The 15,732-nt window shown below is 39.1% G+C and overlaps 1 protein-coding gene across 1 annotated transcript in view; it reads left to right on the plus strand.

The window, feature by feature from the left end:
* LOC121725338 (probable 2-oxoglutarate dehydrogenase E1 component DHKTD1 homolog, mitochondrial) overlaps positions 1 to 15,732 on the plus strand; it is a 39,464-nt gene that overhangs the window by 4,502 nt on the left and 19,230 nt on the right. Inside the window, exons 2-5 of the mRNA XM_042112229.1 lie at positions 2,053 to 2,179; positions 3,388 to 3,553; positions 12,178 to 12,282; positions 12,423 to 12,534. Of these exons, the coding sequence (XP_041968163.1) occupies positions 2,053 to 2,179; positions 3,388 to 3,553; positions 12,178 to 12,282; positions 12,423 to 12,534 (510 nt within the window). The remainder of the gene's footprint in view (positions 1 to 2,052; positions 2,180 to 3,387; positions 3,554 to 12,177; positions 12,283 to 12,422; positions 12,535 to 15,732) is intronic.

Below are 15,732 nucleotides of genomic sequence, written 5' to 3' on the forward strand. Positions count from 1 at the left end.
TTCTGTGTTATAAAAGTTGACCAATCGTGTTATGCTATGGGTAATTCAATTAAGACAAAGACATGGTGAATACTGACAATGAACTTTAATTTCTTAGCTTTAGTCATTGCTGAGAAAAATCGATATCGCTACAGCCAAATTATAAAGGCGTCGCCGTGGAGCACCATGGGGTTTTAGTGGGTAGACTACGCAGGCGTCCCACATTATTATTATTATTATTATATACGGCGGATTATTATTTATTAGGTACAAGAATCGAAATAAAATAATGTGCTCTAACTTATCGCTAAATAGGTACCCTGGATGGATAAATGGAGGACTTGGGCGATTGGACCTAAAAAAATTGGACCCTTGGACCAATTGCCAGATATGAATTTTAAACATTTTTTCATCTAGCGATTGGTCCCAAACCCATCTGAATGCGAAAACAGTAGGTAGCTTAATTTAGTGATCCGGCATAAGAATATAATATATGGTGAAAAAATAAATGTGTTGGTCTTGTTTTGGTATCACAGTGAAAAGAAAAGTTTAAAAGGGATAGAAACACATAAAAATAGAAGAAAATGTAAAGATATTTTTATGATACTTATACGAAAACTTATTTGCCGCATCAGGTTTGTTGGAAGAGACGTAAAAGTAAACCACTTCCATTTTATCGTGAGAATTTATTTCAATAGACATCTGTACCTAAATAAAAGTAATAAACATAACAAAACATCATTTCTATTCATTGTTTAGGAAAGAAAGATTACAAATACAAACAGAGACGAAATTGTTCATAAAAAGAAAAAATTTGAAAATCGGTTCACAAACGGCGGAATAATCGCTAAGCATACATAAGAAAACATCGGGAGCCGAACATAAAACCTCATCTTTTTTTGGATGTCGGTTAATAATATATATAATCATTTTCAGGGTAGGTTGGGGTTGTTTACAGTGGCCAGGTGAACACAGTCCACCCAGTGCCGTAAATAGGGCGGTGCCACCGGTGCCCAGGCACAGGGCGTAGACTCTGGGGGGCGTATAAATGGCCAGATCAGAGGGGCCTATACGTAGCATTGCTGGGGTACCTATAATATCTAAAAAAGAAACAGGGGCGCAGTTATAGAATCTCGCACACGGCACAGGGCGCAAAAAAGGCTATTTACGGCACTGAGTTCACCTCAAAATGATCCAGGCTCATTTCAGGTTTATTAGGCTTCAAAGAATTAGCTTCACTGATCTACGCTTCTCAGGGAACAGTTTCCCAAGACATACACTAATAGATAACAGGGGTTTTTAGGTGCGCTTTAAAGCTGAGGGACCAGGGACATTTATAATTTTTTGAGTATACCTCTACCCTAATGGCCGATTTACACAATTTACGCCGCACGGCGAAAATCGACCGTGTAAATGGCAATTCGACTACACCGCATGCGGCTAAAGTCGCAAGCCCCAAAGTCGTGCGGCCAATGACCGCATGCGGCTAGTGACTAAAATCGACCGTGCAAACGCTCAGTCGCAAGCGATCGCTTGCAGCTGCGAATACTACTGTTGACTGGTAACTTGCCGGGTGACTAAAATCGACCCGTTAGTCACCCGTGTAAATGGGGTGGCGATTCGACTTGGACAGGCGATTCGACTGGTGACTTGCCGGGTGACTAAAATCGACCCGTTAGTCACCCGTGTAAATCGACCATAAGTTCTACACGTCTGGTCCCTGGCACAATTTTAAAGATGCTCTTAACCGCCGTGGCGTATTTGTATATACTTTTCCACAGTAGTTTTCTTTCGCTGTGACATATATCTCGCGTTTCACGTTGCGTCTACGAAATGGCGCTAGGGTTAGCCCTGGATTTATAAATAGGCCGTAAAGGTCGCTGCCTAGGGGCGGCAGCGTCCTAGGGGACGGCAGCTTTCTAGGGAGGCGGCAGCGTCCTAGGGATGCGGCAGCATCCTAGCGGGGCGGCAAATTTTGTGCGGCGGAAAAAGTGGCCAACACTCAAAAAATTTAAATCTGGCACTGGCTAGGGCCTGCCTATTTCCCTGTTTAATACCATGCTACCATCACAGATATACCAGAGGAAGTGGTAGCGCGTCGCTACGAGAACTGCCGGGCGCAGCGGCTGGTGGACGCGTACCGAACCTACGGCCATCTACGGGCCACTATCGACAATGTGGAGTACAGACAACCTAACAGGTAATCGTACCTTATTAGCGGTAAAAAACATGACGTGTTCTGAGCACCAATGGTAGACATCCTAACAGCTAATACCTTCTTGGTAGTTGGTTGAAAACTAAGAGGTTTAGATTTCAGAACACCTATGTAAGTTAAGTTTCATTCATATTTAAAGACAATGATGGAGCCAGGATCGTTATCCTTGAAACCATCAAATGAGACCGTCAAAATGAACAACTTTTTTTATTAGAACAATGCTGGGAACTAAAAAAAAATGCCGTCTTCCTACCCATATGGATGCCCGGATCGGCAATTTGTATGGGTATGAAGACGGATTTTTTTGAGTTCCCAGCATTGTTCTCATAGAAAAAGTTGTTTATTTTGACGGCCTCATTTGATGGTTTCAAGGATGGTGTTTACACAAACACACTGTATATACGTTGTCTGTAGTATAGTTATGAATTACGATGTTCTCAAAGTTAAGGTTAGATAATTTCCATCCATAGTGACAGTTAGATAATTTACATCATAGAACTGGGGAACTGCGAACCTGTCATAAACTTTGAAGCGAGCTAACTTACCCGTTTAAATAGATAGATAGGTGAATTAATTGCTGATATTATACGTATAATATGTATATTAATAATATAATTAGTATGTTTAAATTAGTACTGTAATGTAAAGTACGATAAAACTTAATGTTTTACAATGGTAGAGTCATGATAGAGACAAACAATATTTTTGCTTCTTATTAGGCGTTAATGATTACATTATGATATTCGAAATTAAAATAATGTATTTATACTATTTCAGAAGTCAAATAAAGGCATATTCGTCTATGATTGCCCATGAATCATTATCGATTGTGCAAACTCTAGCGACTATCGTTTCACAATCTTGGTGGCTATCATGACGCAAAGTGAATAGGGGACCATAATATGTGTCCTAGATCCTCATCTAGAATAGATACTTATGACCCATCCATACTTCCATACTAATATTATAAATGCGAAAGTGTATCTGTCTGTCTGTTACCTCTTCACGCACAAGCCACTGAACCGATTTAGCTGAGGTTTGGAACCTATGGACTATGGAGATACATACTTTGAGGCCGGGAATGGACATAGCATACTTGTTATCCCGCAAAAATGTTATAATATGGTTCCCGCGCGATAAACTGGCGCAACGGAGTTGAGGGCGTCATCTAGGTTCTTCTATTTTCTTTTCAGGAACATCAAAGAACTTAGCATATCAAGATACGGCCTTTCTTCACAAGACAAAGTGGATTTAGGGCTGCTGTATGGATATAATGGGAAGGAATCTACCAACAAACTTGTCGAAGAGCTAGAGAAAATATACTGTGGACCCATCTCATATGAATTTTCTTATTTGGAGGTATGTAGGTGTGTTTACAATTTTACGTCAGTTGTTAAGGCGGGGATTAATCTCAATCCAAAACTATAACTTTGCACACAACCAAAGACCAAGCGTATACGCATCGCAATAAGATTCATTTTAGCTTAGCATAAAACTGAAGTCACTCGAGCGGATTTTCTCTATTTTTCATGTTTTTTTAAAATATCTTTGGAAATAAACATTAAGAAACAAAATTGTTCGGTTAAAGAACTTTTAATATAGATTAACTAACAATTTATTCAAATAAAATGTATAATTATCCTAGTTAATACTTATATTTCGATGAAATAGATTTTTATGGGAGGTGAGTTTGTAAATTAATTACAGCCAAAGTATTAAGTTTTATTAAAATGTTTATGGTTTAAGGTATTTTAAATATTGTGCTTTATACCTCATATTTTTTAAAACTTCGTTATTATATTGGAACTAGGTAAACCGGAAGTCGCGGAATAACAAATTGGGGTTTATCCTCGCCTTAAAGGCTTTATTCTTGTAAACGGAGCATCGCCGAGGTTTTCTCCGTTTGTCCTTCTTAGTCCCACGTCCGAAAGCGTACAATGTCAGGCGTTATAAGAATCGAATCGGAGTTGGAATTGTATATTAATTAAGAGTAATACAAGTGCGAAATATAATATAATACTTATGCTAGAATCTCTAATGTTACTTTATTACGTTTTTACTTTATATCATTACTAGATGTCCCGCGCGGCTTCGCCCGCGTAAATTAGGAATTTTACAGAAACCGTACATTTTCCCATAAAAAATATTTTCCCCGTTTTTCCCGCATTTTCCTGATTTTCTTTGGTCGTATTAGTCTTAGCGTGATAATATATTATATAATATAGCCTATAGTCAAACTATTTTTAGAAATAAAATAAAGATTTTTTTTTAATTATCACTTGACAAACTCGAGTCTCGATCTAAAAGACTATGAAATGGTATAATATGGTAGTGATGATGATGATGATGATGATGAATGTAATTTGCATAGTAGCATATGGTTCCTGTTCTTAAAACAACGCCGAAACTCCCAAACTTGTATCTATAAAGAATCAGGAGTTCTCTCAGCACCTTCCGAACCACGGTATACCAGGTATATCTCGGTGCAAACTTTTACTTGTTGGTAGCATATGCTTAGAATACTTCTCACGAAACCGAAGTCACCACTCGTTTCCCTATAAGTTTTGAGGAGTTCCCTCGATCCTTCATCAGATCACCACTTTTGTGGATATAAAAATCGGGTAACATACGGCGGAGTAATCGTTGAATATAAGAAAACGAACATAACACCTCCCCCATTTTGAAAGTCGGTTAAAATTGTAGCCTATGTGTTATTCATCAGAATAATATACACACATCAGTATAAGCTATATTATTGTAAAGTTTCATTAAAATCCGTTCAGTAGTTTTTGCGTGAAAGAGTAACAAACATCCATACATCCACACATCCATACATCCAAACAAACTTTCGCCTTTATAATATTAGTAGGATGTAGCCTATAATATATTATCACGCTAAGACCAATAGAAGCGGAGCACCAATGAAGAATGTTTCAAAATCGGGTGATTTTTCCTATTGTGCTGCGTAAACGATAAAAGTTTCGCAAAAATTGGCAGAATTTTCTTTATTTACCCATGAATTAGTTACTCTCTCGGGTCTGTGGCTGTTTGGTTGTTCGTTTTGTTCGGTGTTGCTATGTGTCTGTGTGGATGATTTTCTTGCTCTCTGTATTCGATGCCTATCCCTATCCTGGCTGAGGCGAGCCTCATGCTCTACAGATGATTCTCTTTCTCTCTGTATTCGATTTCTATCACTATTCTGGCTGAGGCGAGCCTCACGCTCAACAGACGATTCTCTTTCTCTCTGTATTCGATTTCTATCACTATTCTGGCTGAGGCAAGCCTCACGCTCTACAGACGATTCTCTTTCTCTCTGTATCCGAATTCTATCATTTTTCCGACTGAGGCGAGCCTCACGCTCTACAGACGATTCTCTTTCTCTCTGTATCCGAATTCTATCATTTTTCCGACTGAGGCGAGCCTCAAGCTCTACAGACGATTCTCTTTCTCTCTGTATCCGATTTCTATCACTATTCTGGCTGAGGCGAGTCTCACGTTCCGTTGACGATTCTTCATCTCTTGCTGAACGTGCTCTTTTGGCATTCACTGTACTACGACCTATGTTCGAACGACGACGTCTTCCAGGCATGATCGTATAGTAATACCCACAAAGCAACAAATAACCCAATCGCAAAGCAAAAACAAAAGTCCGTTTTTCTAACCAAGTCAAATATATTTTTATCGACAATTCAGAAACCAAAGAACCAGAAACAATAAATATCTGAAAGAAAGCGCTGTGGTTGCTCCTCTGCGTTACCGTCTGCACAACCACACAATGACGAAATACACTATCTACTACAATAACATAAGCCCGAAGCTTATGAGAGCCCCCGGCCGGTTCCGCCGTAACCGCTATGTCCCTCGGCCGCCGCCGCGCGACATATTTTTTGATTCCGCGTAAGTTTATACGTTTGAAAACTTCTAAAGTATTGATCGAAATTGTATAGTGTAAAAGACAATTATAATCTACATTTAATGTCTTAGCTTCCAAACATGTTTATTTGGATAAGGGTTAATGTTGTAAATTGTTAAAATCGCTTCGTAAATAAGCCATTATTTTTCGTAAAAAGTAAAGAACAAAAATGGCTATTGTGAGTTATCCCTAAGAAATAGACATATACCATCGCGGACTTTTTTGTTTACCTTATTAAGGTGTACAATACTGTAGTACATTATTTTGATCTATCTCGTAGGGTTTAGCCAGCGTTTGCAATATAAACGCAAAAAAATGAATTTATTTACGACATAACATTAGAAACCTCTAAAATTATCAGTGTTTCTCTACCATATTATGCATATGTTATACATATAAACCTTCCTATTGAAACACTCAATCTATTAAAAAAAACTGCATCAAAATCCGTTGAGTAGTTTTAAAGATCTAAGCATACATACATACATACAGACAGCGGAAAGCGACTTTGTTTTATACTATTTAGAGATTCTTTATTTACCCATGAATTAGTTACTCTCTCGGGTCTGTGGCTGTTTGGTTGTTCGTTTTGTTCGGTGTTGCTATGTGTCTGTGTGGATGATTTTCTTGCTCTCTGTATTCGATGCCTATCCCTATCCTGGCTGAGGCGAGCCTCATGCTCTACAGATGATTCTCTTTCTCTCTGTATTCGATTTCTATCACTATTCTGGCTGAGGCGAGCCTCACGCTCAACAGACGATTCTCTTTCTCTCTGTATTCGATTTCTATCACTATTCTGGCTGAGGCAAGCCTCACGCTCTACAGACGATTCTCTTTCTCTCTGTATCCGAATTCTATCATTTTTCCGACTGAGGCGAGCCTCAAGCTCTACAGACGATTCTCTTTCTCTCTGTATCCGATTTCTATCACTATTCTGGCTGAGGCGAGTCTCACGTTCCGTTGACGATTCTTCATCTCTTGCTGAACGTGCTCTTTTGGCATTCACTGTACTACGACCTTTGTTCGAACGACGACGTCTTCCAGGCATGATCGTATAGTAATACCCACAAAGCAACAAATAACCCAATCGCAAAGCAAAAACAAAAGTCCGTTTTTCTAACCAAGTCAAATATATTTTTATCGACAATTCAGAAACCAAAGAACCAGAAACAATAAATATCTGAAAGAAAGCGCTGTGGTTGCTCCTCTGCGTTACCGTCTGCACAACCACACAATGACGAAATACACTATCTACTACAATAACATAAGCCCGAAGCTTATGAGAGCCCCCGGCCGGTTCCGCCGTAACCGCTATGTCCCTCGGCCGCCGCCGCGCGACATATTTTTTGATTCCGCGTAAGTTTATACGTTTGAAAACTTCTAAAGTATTGATCGAAATTGTATAGTGTAAAAGACAATTATAATCTACATTTAATGTCTTAGCTTCCAAACATGTTTATTTGGATAAGGGTTAATGTTGTAAATTGTTAAAATCGCTTCGTAAATAAGCCATTATTTTTCGTAAAAAGTAAAGAACAAAAATGGCTATTGTGAGTTATCCCTAAGAAATAGACATATACCATCGCGGACTTTTTTATTTACCTTATTAAGGTGTACAATACTGTAGTACATTATTTTGATCTATCTCGTAGGGTTTAGCCAGCGTTTGCAATATAAACGCAAAAAAATGAATTTATTTACGACATAACATTAGAAACCTCTAAAATTATCAGTGTTTCTCTACCATATTATGCATATGTTATACATATAAACCTTCCTATTGAAACACTCAATCTATTAAAAAAAACTGCATCAAAATCCGTTGAGTAGTTTTAAAGATCTAAGCATACATACATACATACAGACAGCGGAAAGCGACTTTGTTTTATACTATTTAGAGATTACAAAAGACTCTTTGCATGTTTATAATAATTATTACTACTTAATTATATAAGGGAATAAAAATAACGATCTCCAAAAAATACATTGATACCCAATAGATTGCCAAAAAGAAATACATGACACCAATAAAAAAAAATTACTGTAAAAGTGGCAGCGTTGAATGAGCAAATTTTTTTTCTCTATACAGAAGTGAAAAAAAATGGTCTTTCAGCGCTGCTAATTTCACAGTGAACTCTATGTTAGGAACACATGCACATCCTAAAGTATTATCACTTAGATTTATGTATAACTAGATGTCCCGCGCGGCTTCGCCCGCGTAAATTAGGAATTTTACAGAAACCGTACATTTTCCCATAAAAAATATTTTCCCCGTTTTTCCCGCATTTTCCTGATTTTCTTTGGTCGTATTAGTCTTAGCGTGATAATATATTATATAATATAGCCTATAGTCAAACTATTTTTAGAAATAAAATAAAGATTTTTTTTTAATTATCACTTGACAAACTCGAGTCTCGATCTAAAAGACTATGAAATGGTATAATATGGTAGTGATGATGATGATGATGATGATGAATGTAATTTGCATAGTAGCATATGGTTCCTGTTCTTAAAACAACGCCGAAACTCCCAAACTTGTATCTATAAAGAATCAGGAGTTCTCTCAGCACCTTCCGAACCACGGTATACCAGGTATATCTCGGTGCAAACTTTTACTTGTTGGTAGCATATGCTTAGAATACTTCTCACGAAACCGAAGTCACCACTCGTTTCCCTATAAGTTTTGAGGAGTTCCCTCGATCCTTCATCAGATCACCACTTTTGTGGATATAAAAATCGGGTAACATACGGCGGAGTAATCGTTGAATATAAGAAAACGAACATAACACCTCCCCCATTTTGAAAGTCGGTTAAAATTGTAGCCTATGTGTTATTCATCAGAATAATATACACACATCAGTATAAGCTATATTATGTAAAGTTTCATTAAAATCCGTTCAGTAGTTTTTGCGTGAAAGAGTAACAAACATCCATACATCCACACATCCATACATCCAAACAAACTTTCGCCTTTATAATATTAGTAGGATGTAGCCTATAATATATTATCACGCTAAGACCAATAGAAGCGGAGCACCAATGAAGAATGTTTCAAAATCGGGTGATTTTTCCTATTGTGCTGCGTAAACGATAAAAGTTTCGCAAAAATTGGCAGAATTTTCTTTATTTACCCATGAATTAGTTACTCTCTCGGGTCTGTGGCTGTTTGGTTGTTCGTTTTGTTCGGTGTTGCTATGTGTCTGTGTGGATGATTTTCTTGCTCTCTGTATTCGATGCCTATCCCTATCCTGGCTGAGGCGAGCCTCATGCTCTACAGATGATTCTCTTTCTCTCTGTATTCGATTTCTATCACTATTCTGGCTGAGGCGAGCCTCACGCTCAACAGACGATTCTCTTTCTCTCTGTATTCGATTTCTATCACTATTCTGGCTGAGGCAAGCCTCACGCTCTACAGACGATTCTCTTTCTCTCTGTATCCGAATTCTATCATTTTTCCGACTGAGGCGAGCCTCACGCTCTACAGACGATTCTCTTTCTCTCTGTATCCGAATTCTATCATTTTTCCGACTGAGGCGAGCCTCAAGCTCTACAGACGATTCTCTTTCTCTCTGTATCCGATTTCTATCACTATTCTGGCTGAGGCGAGTCTCACGTTCCGTTGACGATTCTTCATCTCTTGCTGAACGTGCTCTTTTGGCATTCACTGTACTACGACCTATGTTCGAACGACGACGTCTTCCAGGCATGATCGTATAGTAATACCCACAAAGCAACAAATAACCCAATCGCAAAGCAAAAACAAAAGTCCGTTTTTCTAACCAAGTCAAATATATTTTTATCGACAATTCAGAAACCAAAGAACCAGAAACAATAAATATCTGAAAGAAAGCGCTGTGGTTGCTCCTCTGCGTTACCGTCTGCACAACCACACAATGACGAAATACACTATCTACTACAATAACATAAGCCCGAAGCTTATGAGAGCCCCCGGCCGGTTCCGCCGTAACCGCTATGTCCCTCGGCCGCCGCCGCGCGACATATTTTTTGATTCCGCGTAAGTTTATACGTTTGAAAACTTCTAAAGTATTGATCGAAATTGTATAGTGTAAAAGACAATTATAATCTACATTTAATGTCTTAGCTTCCAAACATGTTTATTTGGATAAGGGTTAATGTTGTAAATTGTTAAAATCGCTTCGTAAATAAGCCATTATTTTTCGTAAAAAGTAAAGAACAAAAATGGCTATTGTGAGTTATCCCTAAGAAATAGACATATACCATCGCGGACTTTTTTGTTTACCTTATTAAGGTGTACAATACTGTAGTACATTATTTTGATCTATCTCGTAGGGTTTAGCCAGCGTTTGCAATATAAACGCAAAAAAATGAATTTATTTACGACATAACATTAGAAACCTCTAAAATTATCAGTGTTTCTCTACCATATTATGCATATGTTATACATATAAACCTTCCTATTGAAACACTCAATCTATTAAAAAAAACTGCATCAAAATCCGTTGAGTAGTTTTAAAGATCTAAGCATACATACATACATACAGACAGCGGAAAGCGACTTTGTTTTATACTATTTAGAGATTCTTTATTTACCCATGAATTAGTTACTCTCTCGGGTCTGTGGCTGTTTGGTTGTTCGTTTTGTTCGGTGTTGCTATGTGTCTGTGTGGATGATTTTCTTGCTCTCTGTATTCGATGCCTATCCCTATCCTGGCTGAGGCGAGCCTCATGCTCTACAGATGATTCTCTTTCTCTCTGTATTCGATTTCTATCACTATTCTGGCTGAGGCGAGCCTCACGCTCAACAGACGATTCTCTTTCTCTCTGTATTCGATTTCTATCACTATTCTGGCTGAGGCAAGCCTCACGCTCTACAGACGATTCTCTTTCTCTCTGTATCCGAATTCTATCATTTTTCCGACTGAGGCGAGCCTCAAGCTCTACAGACGATTCTCTTTCTCTCTGTATCCGATTTCTATCACTATTCTGGCTGAGGCGAGTCTCACGTTCCGTTGACGATTCTTCATCTCTTGCTGAACGTGCTCTTTTGGCATTCACTGTACTACGACCTATGTTCGAACGACGACGTCTTCCAGGCATGATCGTATAGTAATACCCACAAAGCAACAAATAACCCAATCGCAAAGCAAAAACAAAAGTCCGTTTTTCTAACCAAGTCAAATATATTTTTATCGACAATTCAGAAACCAAAGAACCAGAAACAATAAATATCTGAAAGAAAGCGCTGTGGTTGCTCCTCTGCGTTACCGTCTGCACAACCACACAATGACGAAATACACTATCTACTACAATAACATAAGCCCGAAGCTTATGAGAGCCCCCGGCCGGTTCCGCCGTAACCGCTATGTCCCTCGGCCGCCGCCGCGCGACATATTTTTTGATTCCGCGTAAGTTTATACGTTTGAAAACTTCTAAAGTATTGATCGAAATTGTATAGTGTAAAAGACAATTATAATCTACATTTAATGTCTTAGCTTCCAAACATGTTTATTTGGATAAGGGTTAATGTTGTAAATTGTTAAAATCGCTTCGTAAATAAGCCATTATTTTTCGTAAAAAGTAAAGAACAAAAATGGCTATTGTGAGTTATCCCTAAGAAATAGACATATACCATCGCGGACTTTTTTGTTTACCTTATTAAGGTGTACAATACTGTAGTACATTATTTTGATCTATCTCGTAGGGTTTAGCCAGCGTTTGCAATATAAACGCAAAAAAATGAATTTATTTACGACATAACATTAGAAACCTCTAAAATTATCAGTGTTTCTCTACCATATTATGCATATGTTATACATATAAACCTTCCTATTGAAACACTCAATCTATTAAAAAAAACTGCATCAAAATCCGTTGAGTAGTTTTAAAGATCTAAGCATACATACATACATACAGACAGCGGAAAGCGACTTTGTTTTATACTATTTAGAGATGATAATATTATACGATTGAGTCTTGTTGCGTTGACTCTTTAGACTTTTAATCTTGTACGCCAGCCTAATACTCATGCAATTAAAGTTTTTCCTGTGTACGGTATATTATAAGTTATAACGTAACATTTATCATCCAGTCAGACGCCGAGCGCGAGTGGTTCGCGCACCGCGTGGAGAGCGACAATGACGTCATCAGCACTGACCGACAGCGGGAGATTCTGAAGGACCTGCTGCAGTCGCAGGCGTGGGACAAGTTCATGACCACCAAGTTCCCCGCCGTGAAGAGATACAGCGGGGAGGGGGCGGAGTCCATGCTGACGTTCTTCTCCACGCTGTTCCGGCTGACTATAGCAGGTCTGTTCTATGATGTTTGCTGTCGCAGGCGTGGGACAAGTTCATGACCACCAAGTTCCCCGCCGTGAAGAGATACAGCGGGGAGGGGGCGGAGTCCATGCTGACGTTCTTCTCCACGCTGTTCCGGCTGACTACAGCAGGTCTGTTCTATGATGTTTGCTGTCGCAGGCGTGGGACAAGTTCATGACCACCAAGTTCCCCGCCCTGAAGAGATACAGCGGGAAGGGGGCGGAGTCCATGCTGACGTTCTTCTCCACGCTCTAATACGGCTGACTACAGCAGCGGGGCTAAAATGGCACATTTAGCAATTCCTCTCAATCAATTCAGCAAATGAATTGTCAAAACTGTCAAACTGACAAATGTCAAATCAGTACAAAAATACAGAAATGAATTGCAAGCAGAGTTGCATATTGCGATTTTAGAAAAATGAATCATAATGATTCATATCATGATTCTTCAAAGCGACCATTTTAGCCCCGCAGGTCTGTTGTAGTAGTCTATGACTGTTTTATCCAATCGTGATGTCAAGAAAGGCAGATTTTTGTACCTAAGCTACTGATTTATTAAAGTAACGAAGGCCAATACCGTCAATATTATTTGGTAGTTTTGATAAAAGCTATAGGTTTTAGATCTGAGTAACTTTAAAATTATTTAGCTGTTTGTATAGTCTTTTTAAGGCCTTATTTAGTTAGTAGAATTTCACTTCCTGTCGAAAGACCATATTATTTACAACCCATGTTTGGATGGATCGCTTTTCAGATTTTCAAAAGCAAAAAAAAAAGCACTAAATATTATATTTTTGTCCAATATTCGATAAAACAATTGGGAACAAAACTATTTGATCGATGTGCGACCGGCCGCTGGTGTGGAAAAGGATCGTTTATCAAAGCCTTCAAATTGAATATTGTTTTCAATGAAACTTTTGTACAAAATGGTGAAGGACTCTCCTAGTTCCAGTGCTTGGTATGACGGGTTTGCGATAAAAGTTTTATCGTTATTTGGATTTTGGATGTTAGCGTGTAAAGTAAAATAAAACTAAGTCGATGTTTGAAAAGTAATTATACGTGGGAGAGCCATGCTTCGGCACGAATGGGCCGGCTCGACCGGATAAATACCACGTTCTCACAGAAAACCGGCGTGAAACAGCGCTTGCGTGAGTTTACCGGAGGCCCAATCCCCTAACCCCTACCCTATTCCCTTCCCTACCCTCCCCTATTATCCTATTCCCTCTTAAAAGGCCGGCAACGCACTTGCAGCTCTTCTGATGCTGCGAGTGTCCATGGGCGACGGAAGTTGCTTTCCATCAGGTGACCCGTTTGCTCGTTTGCCCCCTTATTTCATTAAAAAAAAAAAGTAAGGAGAATTTTCTCTTAAATGGTCTACCAAAGCATTATCAGAATAATAGAAATTAAAACCTCGCATTTTGATCTAGTCAACTCATAATACATGTTGCCTATTTCTTTCTGGCTTGAAATACGAGGGCTGCTATTTATGTATCCGGAACTGGCCACTTACAAGAACAATATTTAAAAAGTAATTACAACATTTGAAAATAGAACTCTTTGGTTGAAGAATACATTTTGTTTCATGTGACTGTCAATTATTTTTCCATTGGAAAATTGAATCAATTTTGAAAATTGCGTGTCTTCATTTGCCATGGATTTAACGCGTGAACATTTTCGTGCAATGATTTACTACGATTTTCGGCGTGGGCTAAATCAACAACAGTGCTTTATTCAACTCACCGCAACTTTTGGAGATGAAGCACCATCAAAAACCACTGTTTATCACTGGTACAGTGAGTTTAATCGTGGGCGGTCTATGCTCACGGATGAAAATAAAGAAGGTCGCCCAAAAACAGCTGTTGTCCCACAAAATATAGATGCTGTGCGGGAACTAATAATGCGTGATCGTCATGTTACATATCGCGAGATAGAGGCGTCCTTAGGCATAAGTATGACGAGCATACATAAGATATTACACGAACATTTGGCTGTAAAAAAAATATGTTCGCGTTGGATTCCGCACAACTTGACAATCGATCAAAAACGGGCTCGTGTCGATTGGTGCAAAAAAATGATAAAAAAATACAACCGTGGTACGTCAAAAGCCGTTTATAATATCTACACAGGTGATGAATCTTGGATCTATGCATATGACCCCGAAACTAAACAACAGTCAACGGTGTGGGTGTTCCAAGATGAGCCGAAACCAACAAAAGTTACTCGTGCAAAAAGTACTTTGAAGCAAATGGTCGCCTGTTTTTTTGGAATTAATGGACATGTGGCTACAGTGCCATTAGAAAATCGTAAAACGGTTAATTCTGAATGGTATACGACCATTTGTTTACCAGAAGTCTTTGAAGAAATAAGAAAGGACAACCGACAACGCAGAATCATATTACATCACGACAATGCTAGCTGTCACACCTCAGCTGAAACAACTCAGTTTTTGGAGGGTCAAAAGATCGAATTGACTGGTCATCCGCCGTACAGCCCTGATTTGGCACCTAACGATTTCTTTTTATTTCCATACGCGAAGAACAAATTACGTGGTCAACGTTTTTCGAGCCGCGAAGAGGCTGTTGATGCGTTCAAAATGCACGTTTTGGAGATACCTCAATCAGAATGGAAAAAGTGCTATGAAAATTGGTTCCAGCGTATGCAAAAGTGTGTCGATCATCGCGGCGAATATTTTGAAAAGCAATAAAACCATATTAAATGATATATGTTTGTTTCTTTTTTAATTCCGGATACATAAATAGCAGCCCTCGTACTTGACCTATTTCAGAAGAAACATTGAAGTACGCTGTTCTGAGACGCTGTTGTACGAATTGCGATAACGCTTTTACTTTTAAGCTCAACCGCGGGTCTTACCTGTTGTTTCTACTTTAAATGTTGGCATAAAATAGTAAGTGACTATATGGCCGGGCGCGCACTAGCGGCCACGCCGCGGCGGCCATCGAGATACATACCTTAGTATGAAACCGCCATAGACCGCGCGCACCTGGCCCGGGCCGCAACGCGACCAGCGGCCACACCATACTTTCGATGGCCACCGCGACCTGGCCGCTAGTGCGCGCCCGGGCTATAACTTTCCATACGATCACTGGACAATCTTTTCGCGCAATAATTCCCAGCCAGTCTAAGGAACTATTTCACCACTTACTGACAAGTGCTTGATAGGCTATCCACAACTTATCTGACAGAAACTCCATACTCTATCTGCTAGATACCCTATACGGCACTTATCAGTAAGTGGAGACACAAGGTCCTTAATATCCTTAGGGCCTGTTTCACCACTTCCTGATAAAGTGCCGAATAGGCTATTCATAACTT

Source organism: Aricia agestis, chromosome 3, assembly GCF_905147365.1.
Source record: "Aricia agestis chromosome 3, ilAriAges1.1, whole genome shotgun sequence".
Classification (NCBI taxonomy): Eukaryota; Metazoa; Arthropoda; class Insecta; order Lepidoptera; family Lycaenidae; genus Aricia; species Aricia agestis.